Source organism: Dermochelys coriacea, chromosome 17 (genome assembly GCF_009764565.3).
Source record: "Dermochelys coriacea isolate rDerCor1 chromosome 17, rDerCor1.pri.v4, whole genome shotgun sequence".
NCBI classification, from domain to species: domain Eukaryota; kingdom Metazoa; phylum Chordata; order Testudines; family Dermochelyidae; genus Dermochelys; species Dermochelys coriacea.
This window is the reverse complement of record NC_050084.1, coordinates 17,034,011-17,060,761: the sequence shown is the minus strand read 5'-3', so window position 1 is coordinate 17,060,761 and position 26,751 is coordinate 17,034,011. Positions and strand designations below refer to the sequence as shown.

The 26,751-nt window shown below is 43.8% G+C and overlaps 1 protein-coding gene across 2 annotated transcripts in view; it reads left to right on the top strand.

Moving 5' to 3' along the window:
* SPNS2 (sphingolipid transporter 2) overlaps window positions 1-26,751 on the top strand; it is a 174,786-nt gene that overhangs the window by 29,042 nt on the left and 118,993 nt on the right. For both annotated transcript variants that reach the window (XR_006276179.1, XM_038376274.2), the window contains exon 2: window positions 21,410-21,475. Coding sequence is in view for 1 of the 2 variants with exons in the window: in XM_038376274.2 (XP_038232202.1) it covers window positions 21,410-21,475 (66 nt within the window). In the remaining variant the exon portion in view is untranslated. The remainder of the gene's footprint in view (window positions 1-21,409; window positions 21,476-26,751) is intronic.

Below are 26,751 nucleotides of genomic sequence, written 5' to 3'. Positions count from 1 at the left end.
GAGTAGTGTGCAGAGTCCCTCTGTTATCCTAGGTATCTGTGGAGGGCACTGAGCGAATGGGGAGACTTGTTTGTGGCTTTCTTCATTCAAACTCTTCTGTGCATTATGCTGTGATGTTTCCATGCACCTATAGTGTACCCATCTTGGTGCTCTATTATATCCTTTTGAATTTCTAAATTGTCATGAATGGCAAGCAGGACTGAAATGAGTTCTAAGTGCAGACCCTTTTAATGTGAGAGTTAGAAAAGGCATGGCTTGACTTTCAGATTTCAGACTGAGTTAGAAAAATCATTTTCATTTGTTTAAACTGTAGATATTTTGTTACAGATTAACTCAGAGACCACACACAGGCACCCCACTATTCCTATGCCTCTCTGCCTAGGAGATCCATGCTCTTAAATTCTCTACAGTATTGATGACTAAGCAACTGGAGTGCCTTCTTCATTATGAAACCTGGCCACATTTGGATGCCTAAAGTTAGACACCTAAAATCTATACTTAGTCATCCAAATAACTAGTCAGAGTTGCATCTACCATTGCAATGAATACAGATTTATAGGATTGGGCCCTTAGAGGATTTTTCTCTTCCTATGAAAAGTGGCTATCTGGCAAACCTAAGTGCATTTCCTTCTGAAATGTGTGGTGAATACATCCCTCTGTCTCGTCTTGCTCTGATAATTATCATAAATTAAAGAACAACAGGCTCTGTTGGCAGCACTTTCAAAAAATGTGTCTCGTCTGACCCCTGAGAAATGGAGACTTTAATACTGTCCCATTTTTAAGAAATGAAAAAAAACTTTCCTTTGCAAAGTGAATGAAAGATTTCTGGGGGAGAGAGAGCGGGTACAATTATCTCTTTGCCAGATTCTCCTGTCCACGTGTTCTTCAAAGATGTCATTATTGAGCTCTCTAAGGGACAGCTTATAGTAGTCAGCATTGTCCTGGTAATATTATGCAATGAGTTTAGAGCTGGAATGGTGTTGGTTTCCAGAAGAGAAGGAATTGAAGGAGGCAGTGTCATTTAGCAGTTAGAGTGGAGGGCTAGGAGCTAGGATATCTGTGTACTTTCCTCAGCTTTGCTACTGATTCCTATACAGTTGCCTTGGGCAAGTCACTCAGTCTCACTGAGTCTCAGTCTGCCCCTTTGTAAAGTGTGGATGATGTACCTGTCTCATGGGGGTGTTGGGAGGCTGGATACAAGGTGCTTGGAGACCATTTGCTGAAAGGTGCTAGAGAAAGATGGAGTACAATTATTTTTACCCTCCTTTTTAAAGTTATTTCCCCTCTAACTACAGAGGGCCCCATTGCAGAATCCTTCCTCATGCTGGTCAGCCACTTATTGTTAGGGGAAGCAGTGTGACCTAGTGGATGGAGCACTGGAATGGGACTCAGGAGAACTGGGTTCCATTCCTGGCTTTGTCACTGGCCTGCTGGTGACCTTGGGCAAATCAGTTCCCCTCTCTGTGTCTGTTTCTCCATCTGTATAATGGAGGATAATGATACTGACTTCCTTTGTAAAGCCCTTTGATATCTATAGATGAAAAGTGAAGTTTCAATTATGTTAAAGGGACTTTCATCGAAGGGCTCACCAAAGCTATCAGATCTTGACTGCTCACTATGGTGAATTTTTTCACAAGAGATTTCTCTCCCCCCCCCCCCCCTTAGATCCCAGGCTTTAATTTGTTCAGAGCACCAGTGAACAGAGGCGTTTTAGCTTTGCCCTATCACAGATGCCCAGAATGCCATTTACTCTGAAATCGGGTTTGCTGCCTGCTCTGTGATTTGCTTTGAGCAGAGAGGACCCTTTATGTTTCCTTGGCAGAGCCTCGGCATGATTTATCACCTTCCCGCAGTCCCAAAAAAGTCACAAGATTGAAAGTAGTTAAAACGGGCCAGAGAGAGTTATGGAAATACAGAAATAAACACTGCCTTAACCTGAGAGAGAGAGAGACTCTTTTAATAACAAGAAAATATAGTTCCTTACTTTGTTTTATTTGGGATGCACGTGTCTCATCATTATTCTTTCCCCTCCTCTAGCACCTTTCATCTGAGGATCCCTAAGCAGCTCCCAGGCATTTATTAACCAAGCCGCACATCATCTGGGAAACAAATTACTATTATCCTCTACTAGCTGAGACTTCACACTGTTGAGTGGTTAAATGAATTGCCCAGCATCACACAGTGATTTAATGGGAGGCTTGGAATGGAGCAGAGTAGCCTGACTCTTGCACCCTACTTTAGCCATTACATTATAATCTCACCTAAGTGTATGAAAGCTACCGATCTCTGTGTGTACACATGCATATAAATACATGCATACAGAAGATACGCAGGTAATTATACAGATCATATATCAGCAATGGAGCTATAATAGGACAGATTTAAAAAAACTATAATAGAACACATTTTAAAATATATATGTGCACGCACACACATTTAAATATGTGCTATGGCAATTCCATTGCTTTTTTTTTTAATCCCTCTAGTACCTAACAATGCCGCACGTGACTCCAGGAGTCATTAACAAGCTTTCTGGACCTCACGCAGCTCTTCCTCCCGAACGCATTTGTGCTTTATTAATTAACTGTACAAAAGCCACTTGCCTTGTCAGCCAGATGAATTTGCAGATATGTTGCTTAGAATAACGAATGCAACCCTCTGTCAGTTATGCACCATGCTTGATCATTTCCCACTGCTGCTGACCATGACCCATAATGAAATGTCCCTTAAAGCTGGTGCATTTATCTCATAGGTAGCGGTAGCAGGGACGTCTTGGATTGTTTTGTCCACAGTAAAAGGATGTTTTCAATCAATGAGGAATACTAGGCTAGGGAGAAACAGCTCCTTTCTAGCCTTGCTTGAAGTAGAGAATAGCCGTGATTAGAATCAATATGCTGAAGGCTGCAGTGGCTGCTTTAAATAGCTGCAGAAGAAAACACAAGGGGGTTCCAGGCAACTGCTTTGGCAGCCTTGCAGTAATATGGCCTCAGCTGCAGAAGAGATGCCTCCCTCGGGCCATATGGGGATATGAAAGGAGCTCCTACAAATGGGATCTTCTGACTTATTTGCAACATGCATAATACATTAAAGCAGCACATCATAGGTAAGGTTAAGATTTTGTCATCGTGACTTTTGCTGAAAATAACTGACAGGTTGCGGTCAATAAACAAAAACCTGTCTGTGACTTTTACTAAAAATACTGGGGGGGTGGGGGCTGGCGGGGGGGACAACTGAAACCTTAGTGGGATGGGATGAGAGCCTGAGCCCTGCTGCGGGATGTCCAGCACCCACTGCCTGTGGCAGCTGATGGCTCCGGCGCCTTAGGGCTACAGGACCGCTGATAGCTCCAGCCCTGCCGCCCCGGGTTATGAAGTGGAAAAGTCATGGAAGTCTCTGAAAGTCATGGAATCCGCAACTTCTGTGACATAATCTTATCCTTAATCGTAGGCTTCCAGGATACATCAATGCCCTTGTGGCAGACAGAAACCCAGGGTGGGTGAGGGGGTGTGTGTTGAGGAGCTGAGGCATTAAAAGGCTGTGTTTAGCGCATGGCTGCATGGATCAGAGATTGATAAGAGATGGACGGGGTATGAAGACTGAAAATTCTGGATTCTTTGCTCTAGAAAACATGGGGAGAAAGAGATGGAAAATTAAGGAAGTAGCAGATGAAAAGTCATAGATGGACCTTGCAGTGGCTTTATCTGGAAGATGGCACACTCGCAATACTCATTAGCAAGTTCAGCAGTGAAGGCTCCAAGAGAAATAGACAGGGCAAGTATTTAACAGCCTCTTTAAACCAATAGTATTTTCACTTTTAACTCGAAACAAGAGCCCCTGGATTGTTAGGCTGTAATGACATATTCTATATGTGCTTTCGTCTCTTCTGAGAAGTAGAGCAGAGCAGCAGGTGCATGCCAACAAGCTTTTAAATGTTTTTTCAGTGGAGGGAGTGAATTTGCTATTATACTACGCTAACCTTTGGTGCTGTTGCCTGAAGGACCTGGGTTCCAGTCCAGACTGAGATCACAAAGGGAGAATTATTTGGTGGGTGTTAACCCATATTGCAAAACCACTATGCAGTGTTTGGGAGCCTTAGAGATGTAGTTATGAGTTTCAGATCAGAATTGTGGTGCGTTAGCAGAGCTCCATGGTAGCCCAGGATTGGGATAACAGGTGTGTTCATGTCAGGCAGAGCAGTGCAGAGCAAACTTGTCTGGCACCTGCCTGACCTATCATACTCCATAAAGCACTATTAATCCTTCACTTCTGTGAACACAGTGTGTGAGACAGACCTATCTTTGGAATCTCCCTTACATAATACGATACACTTGAAGTAAAGAGGTTAGAAAACTCTTCTCAGTTGTGTGGGAATATACCAGCATGCCCTGGAGGGCACACAGCTCTTGGAAATAGATTGTGAGTCATTGCTAAGCAAAAGCAAAATGCAAACGTGAAATGAGAGGAGATAATTTTGAAGTATGTCTAATCTAAATACATATTTCTACAGATTTGATAGAAATCTCCTTAAATAGAATAATTAGCTGTCATCTGCTGTAAAGCTTCAGTCACTAATTATCCTCAGTGTTCACCCACATTTCAGCCTTCTCTTCAGTGCCCTGAAAGCATGTGTCTATAAAATGCGGGAGGTAGGAGCTCAGTGGATAGACAATTACTTTCCACTCGTGCACAGAATCCGTGACTTACAGATTGCTTCATCTCTCCCCGCCTCACCCAGTCCCCTGTGCCTTGAATGGCCCCATTACAAATAAGAAATGGATTTCTTATTTTCCTGTGGGTAATGTTTTGTTAAAAATGTGGATCGAATTTCATGGTGATGATATGTGCCCGACTGACCAGCTTAGAGAATTAACTCTGTGAATGGGGCGTAGCACAAATAATGCATGCTTCCCAGCCCTCCCTTCCCACCCGGTCCCCTGCTGCCCTGCCAATATACCTACACTCTGTCATGGCCCATATTAGAAGATGAGAGGGGAGTGCAGGCTCCATGGCCCATTTACCCTTGATTTCTTTGCAGAGATTGCCAGCTAGGAGGCCAGGTAGAGGCCATTATGATAAAGGTCAATAAAGTGCAAAGTACTATGCTTAAGAAGGAAAAAATCAATGGCATCGGTACAAAATGGGGAATAACAAAATGGGGTAGTACCGCTGAAAAGGATCTGGGGGTGATTAGAGTGGGTCACAAATTGAATGAGTCAGCAATGTGATGCAGTTTCAAAAAAGGTTAAGATCATTCTGGGGTGTATTAACAAGCATGTTGTATGTAAGACATGGGAGGTAACTGTCCAGCTCTCCTTGGCACTGTTGAGGCCTCAGCTGGAGAACTGTGTCTGGCTCTGGGCACCATGTTTTAGGAAAGATGTGGATAAATTGGAGAGAGTCCGGAGGACTGCAACAAAAACAATAAAAGGTTTTTAGAAAACCTGATCTATAAGGGAAGGATAAAAAAATCTGATTATATTTAAATTTGAGAAAAGAAGGCTGAGGAGAGACCCGATAAATCTTCAGATATGTTAATGGTTGTTAAAAAGAGGACAGTGATCAATTGTTCTCCATCCACTGAAGGCAAGACAAGAAGTAATGGGCTTAATCTGCAGCAAGGGAGATTTAGGTTAGATATTAGGAAGAACTTTCTAACAATAAGTATAGCTAAATACTGGAATAGGTTGCCAAAGGAGGCTGTGGATTGCCTGTCATTGGAGGTTTTTAAGAAGAGGCTAGACAAACACCTGTCAGGGATGGTCCAGGCCAGGGGTCTCAAACACACGGCCCATGGAGCTATTTGCTGCGGCCTGCCAAGCTCCCCCCCCAGCCCCCCTCCACCTCCCAAGAGTTATTTCCTGCGGCCGCCAAGCTCTCCTCCCCCGCCCTCCCACCCAGCGTGCTGTGTCCCCGCTCCCCTGCCTACCTCCAGGTGCTTCCCGCCGCCAAACAGCTGTTTGGAGGTGCTTAGTGCTTTCTATGCGGGAGAAGCAAGGAGCTACGCACTCAGGGGTGTAGGCAGAGAAGAGGCAGGGCAGGGGCAGGGATTTGGGGAAGGGGTTGGAATGGGGGCAGGGAGGGGGCAGAGTTGGGGTGGGGACTTTGGGGAAGGGGTTAGAATGGGGGCAGGGCAGGGGTGGGGCCTCATGTAAGGGGTGGAGCGGGGCGGGGGCAGCGCGGTGGTGGGGCGGTGTCAGTGATGTGGCCCTTGGGCCAATGTACTAGTCCTCATGTGGCCCTCATGGTAATTTGAGTTTGAGATCCCTGGTCTAGGCATACTTGATGTTGCCTTAATGTGGGAGGCTGGACTAGATGCCCTCTCAGGGATCCTTTCAGCCCTAAATATCTATTATTCTGTGGTGGGTTTTGTGATGTAGTTACAAATCTGTGAGAAACTGGGCTGAGACCTACCAAGCTCATATCACATTGAACGGCTCTCGGCGGGGAAAGCACTGGACAATGTGTGTGTGTGAATGGAAGAGAGACTGCTGGTGTTATATTTGCAACAATAAAATAACCTGCATTGTTGGTTTCCTCCATCTGGGACACCTGAGATTATTCTGGGGTTGGTATGGATGTCAGCTCTAAAGAGACACATCCACCAAAACCAATAACCAATAAATAAATATTTAGGCACTAGCATTCTTGTTCTCTGTTTGCGGCATTGCCAGCCTCATGACTGACTGTTATTCTAGGGCTACGACATGCCAAGTTTTCCAGTAAAGAATCAGTGAGTCATTGGCTGGATTCCTATGTAGTTTGATTCGTGCTGTCCTTATCAGTGCTGGTTTGCTTTTAATTAATCCGTACTCAGGGTGACCATCTGAAAGAAATTATTGGTGCATGAATTCTCCTTCTGAGTCTTGTCTCTAAGATATGCTAAAGCGTGTGGTGAAGGACTGCATCTGGAAGCTTAAAGGCAGCTGGAACTTGCAGTGTTATGTCCCCTCTCCATTTCACAGTGGTGTACACAGTGAGAGCACTCAGGGGGAGGGATAACTCGGTGGTTTGAGTATTGGCCTGCTAAACCCAGGGTTGTGAGTTCTATCCTTGAGGGGCCATTTAGGGATCGGGGGGGGGGGGATTAAAAAAATAAATAAATTGGGGATTGGTCCTGCTTTGAGCAGGGGGTTGGATTAGATGACCTCCTGAGGTCCCTTCCAACCCTTATATTCTGTGAGTAGTAATGGAGCCTCACAAGTAACCTCAGAGGTTTGAATAAGCAGGATTCAAAAGGCCTTACCAATCAAGACTTCAAAACTGGGCTGGAAATGTTGCAAGAGTGGGTGACGTGTCTGGTTGGATCACAAACCTCACCAGAGCAGCCTTTTCTAGGATATTTCAGTGTTTGTTTCCTCTCCCCACTGGGATCTGGCAGAGCAGAGGCATGAGAATGGAAATTGTGTCATTGTTCAGGTTTCGTGTTTTGTCTAAACAGAATTCTGAAGAACTAGAAATGGGTCCAAACGGAGATCTGGGACCTGAGATTGCGGTATGAGGGCACTGGCTATCTGAGGGCTTGTCTGCTCGCAAAACACTGCAGTGGCACAGCTGCACCACGGCAGGGAAGAGCGTTTCTCCCGTCAGCGTAGGTACTCCACCTCCCCAAGAGGCAGGAGCTAGGTCAACAGGAGAATTCTCTTGTCAGCCTAGCTGTGTCTATACTGGGAGTTAGGCGATTCAACTGCATTGCTCAGAAGTGTGGATTTTTCACACCCTTAAGTGTAGTAGTTATATTTATCTAATTTCCTAGTGTAGACCAGGCCTGAATGTTGCCTGTTGCCCCTGTCATTGCGCCCCTGAGCTGTATGTTCAGAATTCAGACCAGTTGCAATTTTTGCAGCCTCACTCCATCTCCCTATGGAACTTTCCAAACCTCAAGGGATGAGTTTGGTGAAGACTCAGGTCAGTTTGGGACATTGGACAGGGTGGACCAGAGCTCCGAGGGGGCATCAAGCATTCTCTCAGGTGCTTGGTGGACTGGTTCTTGCTCACATGTTCACTTTCTAACTGATCTCCATACGTGGGGTCGGGAAGGAATTAGCCCAAGGTCAGATTGGCAGTGACCCTGGAGTATTTTCTTCTTCCTCTGCAGTATGGAGTGCAGGTCACTTGCCAGGATTATTTGGGTATATCTCACTTACTCATGAGTAGTTAAAAGAGCAAGAGTAAGGAGTTGGTAGGAAAACTGGAGGATGAGGGTGGGTTAGTGGGGACAAAGATTTGGTGGATCTGGGTTTCAAACTTAATCTGCAATTAGTCCACAATTGTACCAGAGGGAGCTGCTGTTGGGGTCATATATGGAAGGCATTCATTACTTTGGGTTTCACATAGCTCTTCTGCTTGCATTGACTGAGAACACTGTACCCTCCATCTGACATGCAGAAGGTTTGCTTCCCAGCCATAATCCTGAGCTGTAATTAGGGAGATAAGGGATTTGATTAGGGTGTGGTCCTGCCACCAAAGCACTCTGCAGGCAATTTGCATTCAAACTCTTGTTAAAAACAGAGCAGGATTAGCGCAGTCCTGCCCACTTTCTGGGAACGGCATCTGGGAAGAAATGTAGAGAGTGACTTCAGTTCCGTAAAATAAGAATGTCAGGGTTTTTCTGGCTGCATGTGTGATGGGAAAGAAAAGCTGCCTTTCGCTCTGCATAGTGCCATCTATCCGCTTTCTTTGTGCTTTCTCACCTCCTCAGCCCTTCCCTTTGTCGGAGCTGTACTCAGGTGCCACGTGTGTGAAGGTAAACTAGGTCCCTGAGTATAACGCTATCCGATCCTAAACCAAACTTCACACCCCTTGATAATCTGTACCTTATTCCCTGATAACCAGAAACTTCTACGCTTAAACTCTGTGTCATTTCTTTTATTTTAACATCATCTTAATAAAATTATTAATTCTGCTGGTAAGAGATTGTCTGCACTGGAGTTCAAGCCACCAGGGTAACTGTATCGATAAACCCTTATTGTGAACATATTTCACCCATGTAAATAGTGACTTGTGCTAGGCCTAGTGGACAGAGAACTGGACTGGGACATGAGAGAGTAGGGTTCTGTTCACTGCTCTGCCACTGGCCTGCTGAGTGACCTTGGGCAAGTCTCTCTGTGCCTCAGTTTCCCCATCTGTAAAGTGGGGATGTTACTGACATCCTCAGTAAAGCACTTTGAAATCTACAGATGAAAAGTGCTGTTTAATATCTAGGTACTCTTATTATCTTATACGTGATTTGAAACTGATTGGTGCAAGTCTTTGTCCTGGTACACCACATTTACATGAGGGGTTGGCGGCTAAAACTTTACCTTAGACAAGCCCATAGTCATTTCTACTCAAACCCTTAGAGAGAGAGGTGATGAGTTGTTTTTTAAATATTTTTTCCTCTTTTCCCCTTTGGCTAATTCCATTCCTCCTGTCTGATGCTTAATTACTTGTTACATACCACGCAGATAAGCCAGTGGCCTTGGGGATGAAGGAATAGTTCAGATATCTTCCCACAGCTATAATAACAATAATAAAAAAATTAATGGAAAGAAATGGGTGTGACAGGTGGTGCAGCTCTCCGGTGAAACCTGTTTCCATGTCCTGAATAGGAATATTGTGGTATGGCAAATGGAAATGCTTTGCTTCAGTGTTTCCCTGTGCGGTAGCCAGCAGTTTCCTAAACAGAGATTCAGATGCATAACAACTACTGCTCTGCAAAAATCCCATTGAAAAGACCACCGCAGTGAAGCAAGGAGGTCTCCTGGGTGGAGTAGGTACAGATGTTTGTCTTTGGTTTTACCTCCCTTGTCAAACAGTCTCCTGAGCTGAGTCTCAGACTATCCGTTTTCCACATGTGCAACATACAGGACCCTCTCAAATCTCCAGTGCCATCACGGCTGACTCTAAGACTTTGTCTACACTGGAACTTGGTTGGCAAAACTTCTGTCGTTCAGGGGTGTTAAAAAAAACATCCCAATGAACGACAAAAGTTTTACCAACGAAAAACGCCAGTGTGACCAGCACTTTGTTGGCAGGAGCGCTGCCCGCTGACAGAGCTGCTGCCACTCGTTGGGAGTGGAAGTCTTTTGTTGGCAGGAGGCAAACAGTAGCTACACTGTGCGACTTTTAGCGGCACGGCTATAGCAGCACAGCTGTGTCGCTACAAGGTGTGTAGTGTAGACACAGCCTAAGGCTTTGAACCCTCCCAATTTTTTTGGGGGGGGGGGTTGGCCTGTTTTTTTTTAAACAGATTCTCAAGCAGCTATTGCAGTGCCCGTGAAGGATTACAAGCATTGATTCTTGAGACCCCTGGCTCACTCTGATCTGAACTAGATTTTGCTTAACTGGTCTGTTCAGCACTCAGCTTTGTATTACTTAGTGACGCCGCTTTCTAGATATGCTGTTATGGGTGTAAAGGGATCTCTCTCAGCGTAGGTGTTCTGTTGCAAGATCATTTTGTATGGGGGTTGATGTATGTGAGTGTATGTGTGTGAGAGATTTAGAGGAAACACTTATTTGCTTGTAGCCTCTGCATTTGATTTTGTCTTGTTAATTTATTTGATTAAAAGCTTGCAATGTGATTTCAAAGGCAAAAGTGAACATCTCATCAATGCAATATTAGGAGCTAGCAGGCGGTTTTACCACCATGGTAGTGGATTTAGCAGTAGCAAAGCATATTTGTGTGACCATCTGTGGCGATAATGGAATCATAGAAATATAGGGCTGGAAGGGACCACAGGAAGTCCAGCTCTCCCAATGTTGAATCAGGATTAAATATATTTACCATCCCTGACAAGTGCCTGTCTAATCTGCTCTTGAAAACCTCCAATGACAGGGAAGCCACAGCCTCTCGAAGTAACTGGTTCCAATACTTAACTATCCTTCTAGTTAGAAAGATTTCCTAATATCTGACCTACACCTCCCTTGCTGCAAACTAAGTCAGTTACTTCTTGGTGGTCATGGAGAACAATTAATCACTGTTCTCTTTTATAACAGCCCTTAACATAATGGAACACTGTTTCAGATCCCCCCCTCAGCTTTCTCTTCTCTACATTAAGCGTACTCCGTTTTTGCAACTTTCCTCATAGGTTGTGTTTAGAAGATCTAGAGCAGTTGTTTCTAACCATTTCCTTACCAACACATTACCTCCTATCCAGAAATATGTAAAGGGCAGGGTGGTTGTGACCCTTGGCACTGGGATAATGTCGCCCAGGTTGAGGACCCCTGTTCTACAGGAGGAAGACGTGATTTGCAGCCAGGGCTGCCCCTGTGTCCTAAGCAAAGATGATTTTTGGTCCCAGTCCAAATTAAATAAAACCCCAAACTATAGACCCCTATTTCTGTTCTCTTCCCCCTCCAGGGAATCAGCCTGTTTGGTGCTCAGGTACCTCTGTGACCATCCCAGAAAGCCAGGATAGTCTTTCTAAACCAGGACCTCAAACCAGAACTCAATCAGATTACCAGTGGGACAGATAAGAGTTTCCCTTCACTCTTCCTCTTCCTGAGTGACTGTTTCCTTGTTGGGTGTGTGAGACAATGACTGTCTCAGTGACATTCTCTCACAGTGAGCTGTGACCTAGGAGTAAATCTGTCTCTGCTGAATCTCTCTTTATATGCATCTCCTTTATAATGATGAGGATTGCTGGAAAACATTCTTAGGCCACTCACTCCCTGTTCGTTCAGAAATTACCTTGGCAGTATTTTGTATATGGTGCAAGTGAAAACAGCAATCAGAAGGGAGAAGTGTAGGGGAAATGACATAGTCTGGTTTTACCCCCTGAGGGCTCCTTTCCTCCCACACATAAGGGGTGATTGAATAGCTCAGGGGAGTGGCAATGTGTTGTAGAATCTTTCATGACTTGATCACTGGTTCATATCCAGACCAGGTTGGCAAAAGTTCAAAAGTTGCAGTCCATTGGATGTCTGTTTGATGGTATACCTGTGTCGTCTTTCCAATAGGATCATGCTGGGGAAATGGCTTTGGTGCCATGACTAGGGCTCTTAACTATCATGCCTTCTATCTGTCTGCTCATTGTCAGACATGTATATGTCATTCCGCTGTCTGCTTAATTCAGGATTGTGGGGGATTGAGTACAGCTCTGGGCATGAGTCCTAGCTTGGCATGTCTAGCTATGTACTTTAGTGTAGTGAGTTGTATCCTTGGTCTGTGATGTCCTTTTTAGGCCCTTGGTTTTTTTTTCTGTGATACACATTTTTAAAAGTTAATAGTTTTAAAATTAATAGCAACTAAAGTTTGCTAATAGGATCTTAACACACAAGTAGCATTTAAAATGTGTGTGTTGTGGTCTTCGGTCCATGACTTGTCAGTCTGAAATCTCCTTTTGTGTTTTTGGGATGCCAGAGCCTCTTGAGTTGCATTTCATAGCTCTTTGCTCTACACACTGTCTGTCACTGTTCTGTTCCATGAACCTTTGGAAGCGCTATTGTTTATATGGAGTAAAACCTGGTGAGCGCACCATTTTGCTTCCAGGAGCAGCTCTTCTCCAGAGAAAAGCCTTGTTGTGCTTAATAAAAGCCATGCTTCAACTTGAAATTTCAACTTGGAGGTTGTTTTGGGGACAGGAATAAGGGGTTCTCCTATGGGAAACCATAATGCCTCTTTGCTATGGAAATTGTGACCTCATGGTGTCTTGATGTACAACATCAGTTCCTGGCCATGGCAGCTCATTGTTTAGTTATAGACCATTTGTCAGGTCAAGAACCCAGATTTGAGTGCCTTTAAAAATAAGGAATATGCTAGCCACTTTGGATATAGCCGGTTGCTCCATTTGATCAGGAATGTGGGGTTATATGTGCGACAATGAAAGCTTGGGATGAGATAAGTGACATTTCTGCTGGGCCCTGGCTTCAGAAAGATCAACGTTCACCCTATGTTCGGGCTAGCCTCTTTACCCCTCTGTCAAATGTCCTTCTTGCCTTAGGTCTGATCCAGTATAGAAATTCCTATCTAGTCCAGCAACTGGTGTCTGACAGTGGCCAGCACAACCTGTTTCAGAGTTTGAAATCCAGCAGTAGGCAGTTATGCTGAACCAACAAGAGGTAATACCATTTTAGATTTGGAGTTGGTGAATAGTAAGGACCTCACAGAAGAACTGGTTGTAGACAATACCCTTGGTTCGAGTGATCAAAGCTAATTTAGTTTAAACTAAATGGAAGGATGAACAAAAATAGACCTGCAACTAGGGTCCTTGATTTCACAAGAGCTAACTTTAAAAACTTTAATGGGACTAAATTGGGGGACTCAGATAATCTCCATCCAAGAACATTGAAGGAGCTGGCACATGAAATGGCAAGCCCAATAGCAAGGATTTTTAATGAATCTATAAACTCAGGAGTCATACCCTATGACTGGAGAATTGCTAAGATAGTTCCTATTTTTAAGAAAGGGGAAATAAGTGGTCTGGGAAACTACAGGCCTGTTAGTTTAACCTCAGTGGTATGCAAGGTCTTTGAATAAATTTTGAAAGAGAAAGTAGTTACAGACATACGAACGGTAATTGGGATAAAACACAACATGGTTTTACAAAAGGTAGATCGTGTCAGACCAACCCGATCTCCTTCTTTGAGAAGATAACTGATTTTTTAGACATAGAAAATGCAGTAGATCTCATCTACGTGGATTCCAATAAGGCATTTGATACATTCCACATGGGAAATTATTAGTTAAATTGGAGAAGATGGGGATTAATATGAGAATTAAGATGGATAATGAACTGGTTAAAGGGGATATTAAAATGGGTCATACTGAAAGGGGAACTGTCATGCTGGAGGGAGATTATTAGTAGAGTTCCTCATGGACTGGTCTTGAGACCAATCTTATTTGACATTTTTATTACTGACCTTGGCACAAAAAGTGAATGTGCGCTAATAAAATTTGCTAATGACACAAAGTTAGGAGGTATTGCCCATATAGAGAGGGACCAGAATATCATACAAGAAGATCTAGATGACCTTGAAAACTGGAGTAATAGAAATGGGAATAATGAAAAGTGAAATGTAATGGTGAAAAATGCAAGGTCATTCATTTTCCAACAAGAATTTTTGCTGTAAACTGGGCACTTACCAGTTGGAAATGACAAAGGAGGAGAAAGACCTGGGTGTATTGATTGATCACAGGATGACTATGATCTGTCAACGTGATGCACCCATGGAAAAAGGCTAATGCAGTCCTAGGATGCATAAGGCGAGGTATTTCCATTAGAGACAGGGAAGTGGTAATACCATTATACAAGGCACTGGTGAGACCTCATCTGGAACACTCTGTGCAATTCTGGCCTCCCATGTCTAAGATTAATTCAAACTGGAACAGGTGCAGAGAAGGGCTGCTAGGATGATCTGAGTAATGGAAAACCAAGACTCAAAAGAGCTTGGCTTGTTTAGCTTAACCAAAAGAAGGCTGAGGGGAGATGTGATCGCTCTCTATAAATACAACAGAGGGATAAATACCAGGGAGGGAGAGGAGTTATTTAAGTTAAGCCAATGTGGACACAAGAACAAATGGATGTAAACTGGCCACCAACAAGTTTAGGTGAAGGTTTCTAACCATCAGAGGAGTGAAGTTCTGAAACAGCCTCCCAAGTGGAGGCAAAAAACCTAACTGGCTTCAAGACTGAGCTTGGTACGTTTATGGAGGGGGATGGTATGATTGGACTGCCTACAATGTGGCCCATTGGCAACTACCAGTAGCAAAAATCCCCAACAGCCGGAGACGGGACACTAGATGGGGAGGGATCTGAGTTACTACAGAGAATTTTTTCTGCCTGGCGGATCTTGTCCACATGCTCAGGGTCTAACTGATCGTCTGACTTGCAGGTTTAAACTAGTGTAAATTGTGAATTCATAGAATCGTAGGGTTGGAAGGGACCTCAGGAGGTCATCTAGTCCAACCCCCTGCTCAAAGCAAGACCAATCCCCAGTTTTTGTCCCAGATCCCTAAATGGCCCCCTCAAGGATTGAACTCACAACCCTGGGTTTAGCATACCAATGCTCAAACTACTGAGCTATATCTCCCCCAAAAAGCAGCTGGTTCTGACCCCAATGTGATTCGAACACGCACCCTTCTGATCTGGAGTCAGACGCACTACCATTGCACCACGAGGTCAGTATTCTCTGTAACTTGAAGTCCTTGGAGTTTAAACCATGACTTGAGGACTTCGGTAACTCAGCCAGATGTTAGGGATCTATTTCAGGAGTTAGTGGGTGAGGTTTTTTGGCTTCCAATGGGCAGAAGGTCAGATTAACTTATCACCATAGGTGCCGACTCCGTGGATGCTCCAGTCCTGGAGCAGCCGTGGAAAAAAATTAGTGGGTGCTTAGCATCCACTGGCAGCCAGCTCCCCCCCAGTGCCTCCCACCTGCCAGTGACCCCACTGATCAACTCCTCTCGTTCCCTTCCAGTGCCTCCTGTCTGCTGCAATCAGCTGTTCCGCAGCATGCAGGAGGTGCTGTGGGGAGCAGGGGAAGGTGCGGATACAGGGCATGCACAGGGGAGGGAGCAGAACTGGATGGGAAGAGGCGCGGTGGGGGGAAGGGGTGGAGTGGAGGCAGAGCCTGGAGCTGAGTGGGGCTTGAGCACCCTGGGGCAAAGGAAAAAGTCGGCACCTGTGATGATCATGATAGTCCCTTCTGACCTTAAAGTCTATGAGTCTGTGTGCCCACCAGAACTGTTTCCACCTAACCCCTAAGTCCTTCCTTAAAGTGAGAGATGGGCTCAAGCTGCAAAAAGTGGATATGAAATCTGAGTGCTGCAGAGCTAGGGTCTTTCAGATTGGAGTTTGGGGTTAAACTATTGTAAAGAGAGAGGCAGCCATCTGCCAAATTGGAATCTGGATCTTGAGTCAGGTGTCAGACACCCTCAGATTTCAGAGGCATATGATGTCAGCCCCAATTCTCCGTTCATTTGCTTTACCATGTATTCTTCCACACTGCTCACTGTGTATGAAATGCTCATTCTAGTTCTCCCTTTCCTCCTCCAGATCCCTTTTTCGAGGCTCTGATGTCCACTTCTAAACTTTTTGTTAGGTGCTCAGTGATGATCACTCAGATATCACAGTGATAATACTCCAGATAAATATAACAGAACTAATTATAATAGTCAGAATAAACAATTCTAGTCTTTTTTCCTCCTCTGGGCTTTATACCGCATCCTGTCTTCTCTGTGTCTGCCTGTGTTTTGTCTTCTGCAGCGCCAGGCACACTCTGAACACTTAACAGTGTCTGATTTAGAGGATAAGCTATTTGAGGCAGGGAGGCGCCATGTTTCCTGTGTATTTGTTCAGGCCTGAGAACAGTGATGGTGCTTGACAAATAACACACCATAATAATAATAATAATCTGTATGTGTGTGTCATAAACACATCCCCAACAGTAATAGTTTATGGCAAGAGGCCATTTCTCACGAAGGGTGTTGCCTACCTGTTAGCTTGTCACTGTTGTTCCCAGCTCCTCCTGAGACACAGAGATGAACTTTCTCATTAGAAAAGCCTTTGTCTGCCACCTTTGGCTGCATCCCTTTCCTCAGTTGCATCAGGTGTTGTGCTCCAGTGGGAGACATCTATGCACAGCTCAACGAACAACATGATTGTTTCCTGTGGCCCTGGTGTGGGCTCCAGATTATCTCCACCTTCCAGCTGTCCAGAAGCACAGATCTGAGAGCAGTGTAGGAAAGAGACAAAGGCACTGTTGTTGCTTCTGTTTTTACTTGCTTTAAAAAAAATCTATCCTCTCTAAATTGTGCCCTTGAATCTTATTAAAGATCTGGGTGAGTCACTGATGCATAGTACACAGACAGAAATAAGCAGAGCTGAGCAAAGTAAGGAAAGGCAGGAGTGTTTTCCCAGCATAATAGGAACACAGTGAGGAGGAATGCTCTCTCTTCCACTAGAGAGAAACTCATTCTGTGCATGTGTTACATCATTGGCTCCCTGCTGCCTCCAGTTTACTATTCCAACGCCTATATCAAAACACCTGTGCTCCAAAGGGAATACGAAATGGGCTTAAAGTGCAATTCATGCCAATTAATCATGCAGATCTCCATAAACCACATGAGACTGTTTCCCCCACCCACCCAGGACCTGAGGAGTATGGCTCTGTTGTCATATTTCACTGATGAATGGAGAGCCCACCCCAACTCCACAGCCCCCCTAAAATGCACCCTGTAGAGCAAGCAAATCTCTTTGCTTGAGAATCAATTTGAGGACTTCAATAGCTCAGATATAGGTGAGCGGTTTTTCGCAGGAGTGGGTGGGTGAGATTCTGTGGCCTTCATTGTGCAGGAGGTCGGACTAGATGATCATAATGGTCCCTTCTGACCTTAATATTTATTTATAAACCCTAGATTTCATCTTTGGATTCAAGTGTAACAATGACTGGAACTTCAATATCCATTCAAACCGCAGCCTGATGGAGTTGCTGGTCAGCACACAGCTTTATCAGAAGAAGAGCTTGAGGGATTACAAATGGAGAGCAAAGCAAAATAAAATGCGTTCTCTTTCTCTCTCCTTTGGCTCTACCATTGCCAGAATCTTTTAAAGGGTTAATGTCACTTTCTGATGAAACCAATACTATGTAACCAGTGAATCCTGCCTATCTGTTTTCCTGGGATGGAGAGGCATTATTCTTTGATTCCTGGCCTCAACTGTTCTGTGTTACAGTTTCCGTCGTTCTCCTCAGAGGTGGCTGCATTTTAGATGTAATAACTGTGTATAGTCTATAGTTTCATCACTTCCAGCTTGTAAAGCACTTCGGGATCTCGCAGGAAGAAAAGCACTTTATAAATGTAAACCCATGATCTTTATATAGACCATTTCTTTATAATGACTAGAAAGACTTCTGCCTCTTTACTAGGCAGGCACCATTATAATCTCTTCCACCCCCATTCAGACTTCTGATGTCAATCTAAATCTCTTTTCTTTCTGTGGCTCTGTTTTCTCTAACACCATGTTCTCCTCTCCCCAGTAACATCTGATATTTTTTATGCGTCTCTTAGGAGTTTTAGAAAATCGTGGAGTTAAATGGAAGTACGTTACCCTAAGTGTCTTCTTCTAAGAGAGCCTGTGATGTAAAAGCCCTTATATAGTGACCAGCATATTTTTAGCTTGTGCTTGCCTTATGTGCTTAGGAATTCTCAGCTCAGAAGGTATAGATCCTGCCTGATGATGACCCACATGCCTTTACCATGAGAGACCACTCTTCCGAATGCAGGCTTCTAACTGAACTTGGGAGAAGAAATCAGGTGGTGCCCATTAGAAACCAGCACCAGCTGCTCTGAAAATCTTTCCATCAACTTTAGACCAAACTCGAGAGCTTTGTGGTTAGCAGTGCAATCATACAGTCAGTGGCTTGGCATTGCACAGCCTGGGCTCTTTAATCTCTCTCAGAGATTTATAGATAATGCTAATAGTCTCTCTCGGGGGATTAATGTAAGCATTAAAATTCCAGTTCATCGGGATTTCAGTGGGAGTCAAACTCAGGGCGGAACTTGGCCCTCTGTTTGCAAAACAGAGAGATCACAACATGGTGGGTCTGGTGAGCAGCTGGGCTTCCACAGGGTAATGATCTTTCAACCTGGGAGCAATTGCCCTTGGATCAGCAGATAAGCATACATCTCTTTCCCCACCTGATATGGCTGCCCTTATACCCAGCCTTGCACTGAATGTGTTTCTGGAGTAATGTCCATTGCCTCCAACAGACCATAGGGAGTTTAGTACTTTTGTTGACCTTGCCTTGTTTTGCATCTCCAGCTGGAGTAGCTGCGTGAAACTAGGCTGCGGAGAGTAAGGGCTAAGTATGGGCAGGAGTAGGTTCAATTCCTGCCATGGCAGCTGAGCAAGATAGAGTGGTGATGGTAAACTCTGGCGTACATAGTAAAGGTGGTATTCCTCACCTAATAGGGAATATGGGATAATAATTTACCTGCTTTTTGGGGATGTTGATGGGATTCATTTTTGGAAAGGTGAAACTGTTGTCATACCCTCTTTGAATGCATCTTACTTGTCCGTTCCCAGACCAGCCCCCAGGTCCTTGATAGCCACAATTTGGCCAACACCAGGGATTGAACTGAAAGCAGGAATTATGACAGCTAGAGTTAGAGAGCCAGGCCCTTAAACTGTAATAGACTTGTATCCTCTTTGGCTCAGGCATCAAAGGGAGTATAGAACACACACTGATCCCAGTGGGTTACACTGTGTAGATGCAAAATTATTTTAATCCCTCAGATTCTGCCTAGATGACTATACTCCAGTTATTAATGAAGCAAAAAAGGAAGCAAGCAGCAAAGGATGGTGGAAGGGTAAGAATGCGAGGAGCCTAGGGAAGGTGAATGAAGAATTGTGACAGTGAGATTTATCTGTGATCCAATAACAAAACAAAAGCTCTGGAGGGACTGGTAGAATTGTATACATCCTGAAATTGTAAAACACAGCAATGTTTCAAAGCAATGTGAGGTCGGGGTAGAAGAATAAAAATGAAGGGAGATGTTACCTTGGGGCAGACATATAAAGCTCTATGTCATTCAGAGAATTAAGGAAAGGAACTTGTGGGAGCTATGAGACTAAATTATTATTGATGGACAGAGATTGGAGTCATTCTAAAAGCAGTCTGAATGCTATTGTCTGGAGTAAATGGTGCATTATTAGGTGATCCAGTTGGGACACAAAATGTGTTGTTGTTTTTTTTCTCCTCCTCTTTGTTCCTTATTACATTTTTTTTTAATCCATGAATTTTCCTGCTACCATCCCAGATGCCTTCTGGAAATACTTGTCTCTGTTTCATCTGTCTTTGTTTTTGTTGTTTGACATGACACTTGACGGTTTTGTAAGTTAAGATATTTTATGGCCAGTGAGATCCAGTTAACTTTGAGAGTTGCTTCTAATGACCCTTAAGGACGAGCAGAATCCTTCTGGATAAAACCTAGGGCCAGCTTTTAAGCTGGATCTGAACTTGTTCAGGTGTTGAATACAGTTGGGAAAACTTTCCAATTTCTTGAAGAGAGGGTTTCCATGCATTTCCAATTTTGGTAGAAGCCACAAGCAGCAGTTCCACAAGTTAGGCTATTTATGTGCTGTTTGCTATCTAGCCAAAACAAGGACATGCTAGAAATTGAGAAAGCAAGTGAGTGTGCATGTTCCAGGCCGGAGAAGTTGGAGTAACTTTGCTTCAACTTTGGACAAGCGTGGAAGCCTTTGGATCCTTATCTGACCCAAGTGGAACCTCTGAACCTTTGGAGGTATTTGCCTGTCATAAGTAACTAGAAGATTATGCTGCAACAACTCGGCAAACCTTGAGTTATGGCTTGCAAAGCCTGGCTGGACTCAATGATTATACTACAACATCATTCACATGGCTAAATTTGTGAGGCCTTCGTGCCCCTGTGCTGGGTGCAGTATGAGAATCTAGATGGATAAAGTAGATACTTCCTACAAAACATACATGTAACACTCCAGTGTGTTTAGACTGTGTGCGTGTGTGGGTGCGTGTTGATGTATTTTGTTCAATTATTTTAAAATAATGTCTAGTCACTTTTTCCCCTTTTACTAAACCATTGATTTCATTTTCCCCCCCCAAAATATCGGAAACAAGAGTTCACCAGAACTGGATAAATGGTGAAACCAAGGCTCAGAGAGGGGATTTGCTCAAGTCTGACTGCCTCCCAACAGAGTGTCACTTGAAACTAGTCCCAGGTTTGCTTGAAAAGTTTGCAAACCATGGTGAAACATTTGAAGAATCTGATCTGAGTTTTGAGAGCCAGTGTGGTCCAGTAGATAGGACACTAGGCTGGTGATCAGGAAACATGGATTTTAGTGCTGACTCTACCACTTTCCTGTTATATAACCTTAAGCAAGTCACTTTATTTCCATGCCTCTGTTTCCTCTCCCACCCTTTGTCTGTCTTGCCTGGTAGAGTGTGAGCTCTTTTGGGTAGAGAGACCCCCCCCTCTCCCTATGTGTCTGCACAGCACCTAGGTGTTGGTGCTACTGCAACATAAATAATAAATAAGGAACAGGGCAAGGCAAGCTTCTCATGCATCTGGGTTTCATTGTGAACATTTTGCACTCTATTAACCTGCTGACACTTGTTGGTAATTTACTTGCCCCAATTACCCCCAAAGTTACAAACATGCACAAGAAAGAAGAAGTCAGTTAGGGTGACCAGATAGCAAGTGTGAAAAATTGGGATGGGGTTGGAGGGTAATAGGAGCTATATAAGAAAAAGCCCCAAATATCGGGACTGTCCCTAAAAAATCGGGACATCTGGTCACCCTAAAGTCAATGCACAGGTTCTGAACGTTCTTGTGTGTTGTGAGTTGCTGCAGGCTTTGCAGGCCCTCCTGTTGCTGCCCAAAACCACATATCCCTGCGGCACATTTCACAGGAATAAAGCACTGAGTTTCTTCTCTCCATTTTCTCTACAGGTGTATTACTAGACATCCAGCAGCACTTTGGAGTTAAAGACAGTGGGGCTGGCTTGCTACAGACAGGTAAGTGTGTGCATGTTTCCCGGCTATTAGGTTTATTTTCCCTTTCTTATGGGGTGTTTTGTAAGGCTTCCTGAGCGAAGGTCGTGTTGCCCTTGCATGAACGTATTTGCTTTTAAATCATAATTGGCGTTCAGATTGCCCCTAGCGCTGAGTGGCTGTGCTGCGCTTATGGCTAGCAGTGGCTTCGTTTGCAGTGCCCAAATTTTCACTGGCATTGGACAGGGCCGGCGAAGCCTGCTGCAGTTTCAGCTTGCCAGTTCATACAGCAGGGATGGCACGGCGCAACAGGGAGAGCAAGTGATTGGCTGGTCAGGTGGCTTGTGGGAACTGAATCAAGGCAAAGAAGTACCAAGCCACAGTAAGAGAGACAGCCACCTGAACTTGTATTAGGGAGGGTACAGTATAGGTCAGCCGTGGGGCCCTATTACTCAAACTTCTGCTGAAAGGGAGTGGGCAGATGGTATTAATTACTTATGGCATTGTGTACAGAACATGCTGATCATGCGGTCTCATAATCATGTAGCACAAGCTAGCATGATGATATGAAACCATTCATTTTATTGACATAAATATGGCACTGAGAACTACAGAAAGGGTTAATAGCCATTGCACCCACTTAGCTCAGCATCCTGTTGGATTAGTTGATGAAAACAGACACATTTGACTTTCAGCCACTAACATCAGGCACTTTTGTCCTTATGTGGAAGTGAAAAGGCTTGTTAAAATCTAAGTGCACTTCCTTTTTGTGTTGCAAACAACTACCGATAGATCTGGTCAGCTACAGGATAAACCTGTATGTTTTGATCTCTGGGTGTGGTGTGGTCTTGATTGACACCTTGGCCAAGTGGCTGAATTCAGTGACTTTGAGGGGCAGCCCTAGGTGGACGGTCATAACAAAGTGTTTGATTTTGTTGGGGAGGAGTTGACACATCATGGAGCAAATGCGATATTAGGGGGAAAAGAGCTGGTCTGGGACACCGATGGCAGAATTGTTTGCTGGAGTCCTCAGGTGATCTTTAGCGGGATCCTTCCTGTTCCTAGAGAAGGGCAACAAAGGTGTGACAAGATTATGACTGTCAACAGATGGCTTAGGCAGTGATGCTATAAGGAGGGCTTTGGGATGTATGGCCACTGGGAGGCATTCACGGACAGAGGACAGTTCTCTCGGGATGGACTTCATCTGAGTAGGGAAGGAAATAGACTTCTAGGATCAAGGCTGGCACAACTGATAAAAAGAAAAGGAGTACTTGTGGCACCTTAGAGACTAACAAATTTATTAGAGCATAAGCTTTCGTGAGCCACAGCTCACCTCATCGGATGCATCCGATGAGGTGAGCTGTGGCTCACGAAAGCTTATGCTCTAATAAATTTGTTAGTCTCTAAGGTGCCACAAGTACTCCTTTTCTTTTTGCGAATACAGACTAACACGGCTGCTACTCTGAAACAACTGATAAAGAGAGCTTTAAACTAGGAATTAGGGGGAGATGGATGGGAGATGTCCAGGAAATCTCCACGCCAGATTTTAGCATTGAGAGGGAAGAAGAGGAAGTAAGAAAGGATACAGCTGTGGGTAGGAGAATGTATATAAGGAGCAAGGGCGGTGTGGATACTTGTCTAATAGGTTATACTGGCTGTAGAATGACTGTGCCTAATAGGGTACAAAATGTGAGCGAGGCCAAACAGCAAAAATTAAGATGTTTGTACACCAATGCGAGGAGCCTAGGTAACAAAATGGAGGAACTAGAGCTACTGGTGCAGGAAGTGAAACCAGATATTATAGGGATAACAGAAACATGGTGGAATAGTAGTCATGACTGGACTACAGGTATTGAAGGGTATGTGCTGTTTAGGAAAGACAGAAGCAAAGGTAAAGGGGGTGGAGTAGCATTGTATATCAATGATGAGGTAGAATGTAAAGAAATAAGAAGCAATGCAGTGGATAAGACAGAGTCCGTGTGGGCAAAAATTACATTGAGGAAGAAAACTAGTAAAGCCTCTCCTACGATAGTGCTTGGGGTGTGCTATAGACCTCCGGGATCTAATTTAGATATGGATAGAGCCCTTTTTAATGTCTTTAATAAAGTAAATACTAATGGAAACTGCGTGATCATGGGAGACTTTAACTTCCCAGATATAGACTGGAGGACCAGTGCTAGTAATAAAAATAGGGATCAGATTTTCCTAGATGCGATAGCTGATGGATTCCTTCATCAAGTAGTTGCTGAACCGACTAGAGGGGATGCCATTTTAGATTTAATTTTGGTGAGTAGCGAGGACCTCATAGAAGAAATGGTTGTAGGGGACAATCTTGGCTCAAGTGATCATGAGCTAATTCAGTTCAAACTAAATGGAAGGATTAACAAAAATAAATCTGCAACTAAGGTTTTTGATTTCAAAAGGGCTGACTTTCAAAAATTAAGGAAATTAGTTAGGGAAGTGGATTGGACTGAAGAATTTATGGATCTAAAGGTAGAGGAGGCCTGGGATTACTTTAAATCAAAGCTGCAGAAGCTATCGGAAGCCTGTATCCCAAGAAAGGGGAAAAAATTCATAGGAAGGAGTTGTAGACCGAGCTGGATGAGCAAGCATCTTAGAGAGGTGATTAAGAAGAAGCAGAAAGCGTACAGGGAGTGGAAGATGGGAGGAATCAGCAAGGAAAGCTACCTAATAGAGGTCAGAACACGTACGGATAAAGTGAGACGGGCTAAAAGTCGAGTAGAGTTGGACCTTGCAAAGGGAATTAAAACCAATAGTAAAAGGTTCTATAGCCATATAAATAAGAAGAAAACTAAGAAAGAAGAAGTGGGGCCGCTTAACACTGAGGATGGAGTGGAGGTTAAAGATAATCTAGGCATGGCCCAATATCTAAACAAATACTTTGCCTCAGTCTTTAATAAGGCTAAAGAGGATCTTAGGGATAATGGTAGCATGACAAATGGAAATGAGGATATAGAGGCAGATATTACCATATCTGAGGTAGAAGCAAAACTCAAACAGTTTAATGGGACTAAATCGGGGGGCCCAGATAATCTTCATCCAAGAATATTAAAGGAATTGGAACCTGAAATTGCAAGACCATTAGCAAGAATTTTTAATGAATCTGTAAACTCAGGAGTAGTACCGAATGATTGGAGAATTGCTAATATAGTTCCTATTTTTAAGAGAGGAAAAAAAAGTGATCCGGGTAGCTACAGGCCAGTTAGTTTGACATCTGTAGTATGCAAGGTCCTGGAAAAAATTTTGAAGGAGAAATTAGTTAAGGACATTGAAGTCAATGGTAAATGGGACAAAATACAACATGGTTTTACAAAAGGTAGATCGTGCCAAACCAACCTAATCTCCTTTTTTGAAAAGGTAACAGATTTTTTAGATAAAGGAAATGCAGTGGATCTAATTTACCTAGATTTCAGTAAGGCGTTTGATACCGTGCCAGATGGGGAATTATTAGTTAAATTGGAGAAGATGGGGATCAATATGAACATCAAAAGGTGGATAAGGAATTGGTTAAAGGGGAGACTGCAACGTGTCCTACTGAAAGGCGAACTGTCAGGTTGGAGGGAGGTTACCAGTGGAGTTCCTCAGGGATCGGTTTTGGGACCAATCTTATTTAATCTTTTTATCACTGACCTTGGCACAAAAAGTGGGAGTGTGCTAATAAAGTCTGCAGATGATACAAAGCTGGGAGGTATTGCCAATTCGGAGAAGGATCGGGATATTATACAGGAGGATCTGGATGACCTTGTAAACTGGAGTAATAGTAATAGGATGAAATTTAATAGTGAGAAGTGTAAGGTTATGCATTTAGGGATTAATAACAAGAATTTTAGTTATAAATTGGGGCGCATCAATTAGAAGTAATGGAAGAGGAGAAGGACCTTGGAGTATTGGTTGATCATAGGATGACTATGAGCTGCCAATGTGATATGGCTGTGAAAAAAGCTAATGCGGTTTTGGGATGCATCAGGAGAGGCATTTCCAGTAGGGATAAGGAGGTTTTAGTACCGTTATACAAGGCACTGGTGAGACCTCACCTAGAATACTGTGTGCAGTTCTGGTCTCCCATGTTTAAAAAGGATGAATTCAAGCTGGAGCAGGTACAGAGAAGGGCTACTAGGATGATCCGAAGAATGGAAAACTTGTCTTATGAAAGGAGACTTAAGGAGCTTGGCTTGTTTAGCCTAACTAAAAGAAGGTTGAGGGGAGATATGCTTGCTCTCTATAAATATATCAGAGAGATAAATACAGGAGAGGGAGAGGAATTATTTCAGCTCAGCACCAATGTGGACACAAGAACAAATGGGTATAAACTGGCCACCAGGAAGTTTAGACTTGAAATCAGACGAAAGTTTTTAACCATCAGAGGAGTGAAGTTTTGGAATAGCCTTCCAAGGGAAGCAGTGGGGGCAAAAGATCTATCTGGTTTTAAGATTCTACTTGATAAGTTTATGGAGGAGATGGTATGATGGGATAATGGGATTTAGGTAAGTAATTGATCTTTAAATATTCAGGGTAAATAGGCCAAATCCCCTGAGATGGGATATTAGATGGATGGGATCTGAGTTACCCAGGAAAGAATTTTCTGTAGTATCTGGCTGGTGAATCTTGCCCATATGCTCAGGGTTTAGCTGATTGCCATATTTGGGGTCGGGAAGGAATTTTCCTCCAGGGCAGCAGATTGGAGAGGCCCTGGAGGTTTTTTGCCTTCCTCTGTAGCATGGGGCATGGTTGACTTGAGGGAGGCTTCTCTGCTCCTTGAAGTCTTTAAACCATGATTTAAGGACTTCAATAGCTCAGACCTGGGTGAGGTTTTTCATAGGAGTGGGTGGGTGAGATTCTGTGGCCTGCACTGTGCAGGAGGTCGGACTAGATGATCAGAATGGTCCCTTCTGACCTTAGTATCTATGAATCCTAAGCCTTCTCTTAGATTGTAAACTCTGTGGGGCAGGGACTGTTTTATTATCCTGAGTTTGTACAGCTCCTACTCCGATGGGGTCCTGGTCTGTGACTGGGGCTCCTGGATACTATTGCTATACAAATAATAAATCATCATAACCTACAATAGGACTTTTCTACAACTTTTCCACCTCTGGTGTAGCTCCAATGGGAATGGGTGAGAATGCCAGTCTAGTAGCAAATTGCAGAGAGGTCTGCAAGCTAGCACTAAATGGCTCCATTTAGAGAGGGATCCTTGCAACACACTAAGAGTAAGTGGTGCTTGGCACCGGGCGGGAATGACCCAAAGTTTGCATTCTAAGAATGAGTTGCTCTAGCATCAT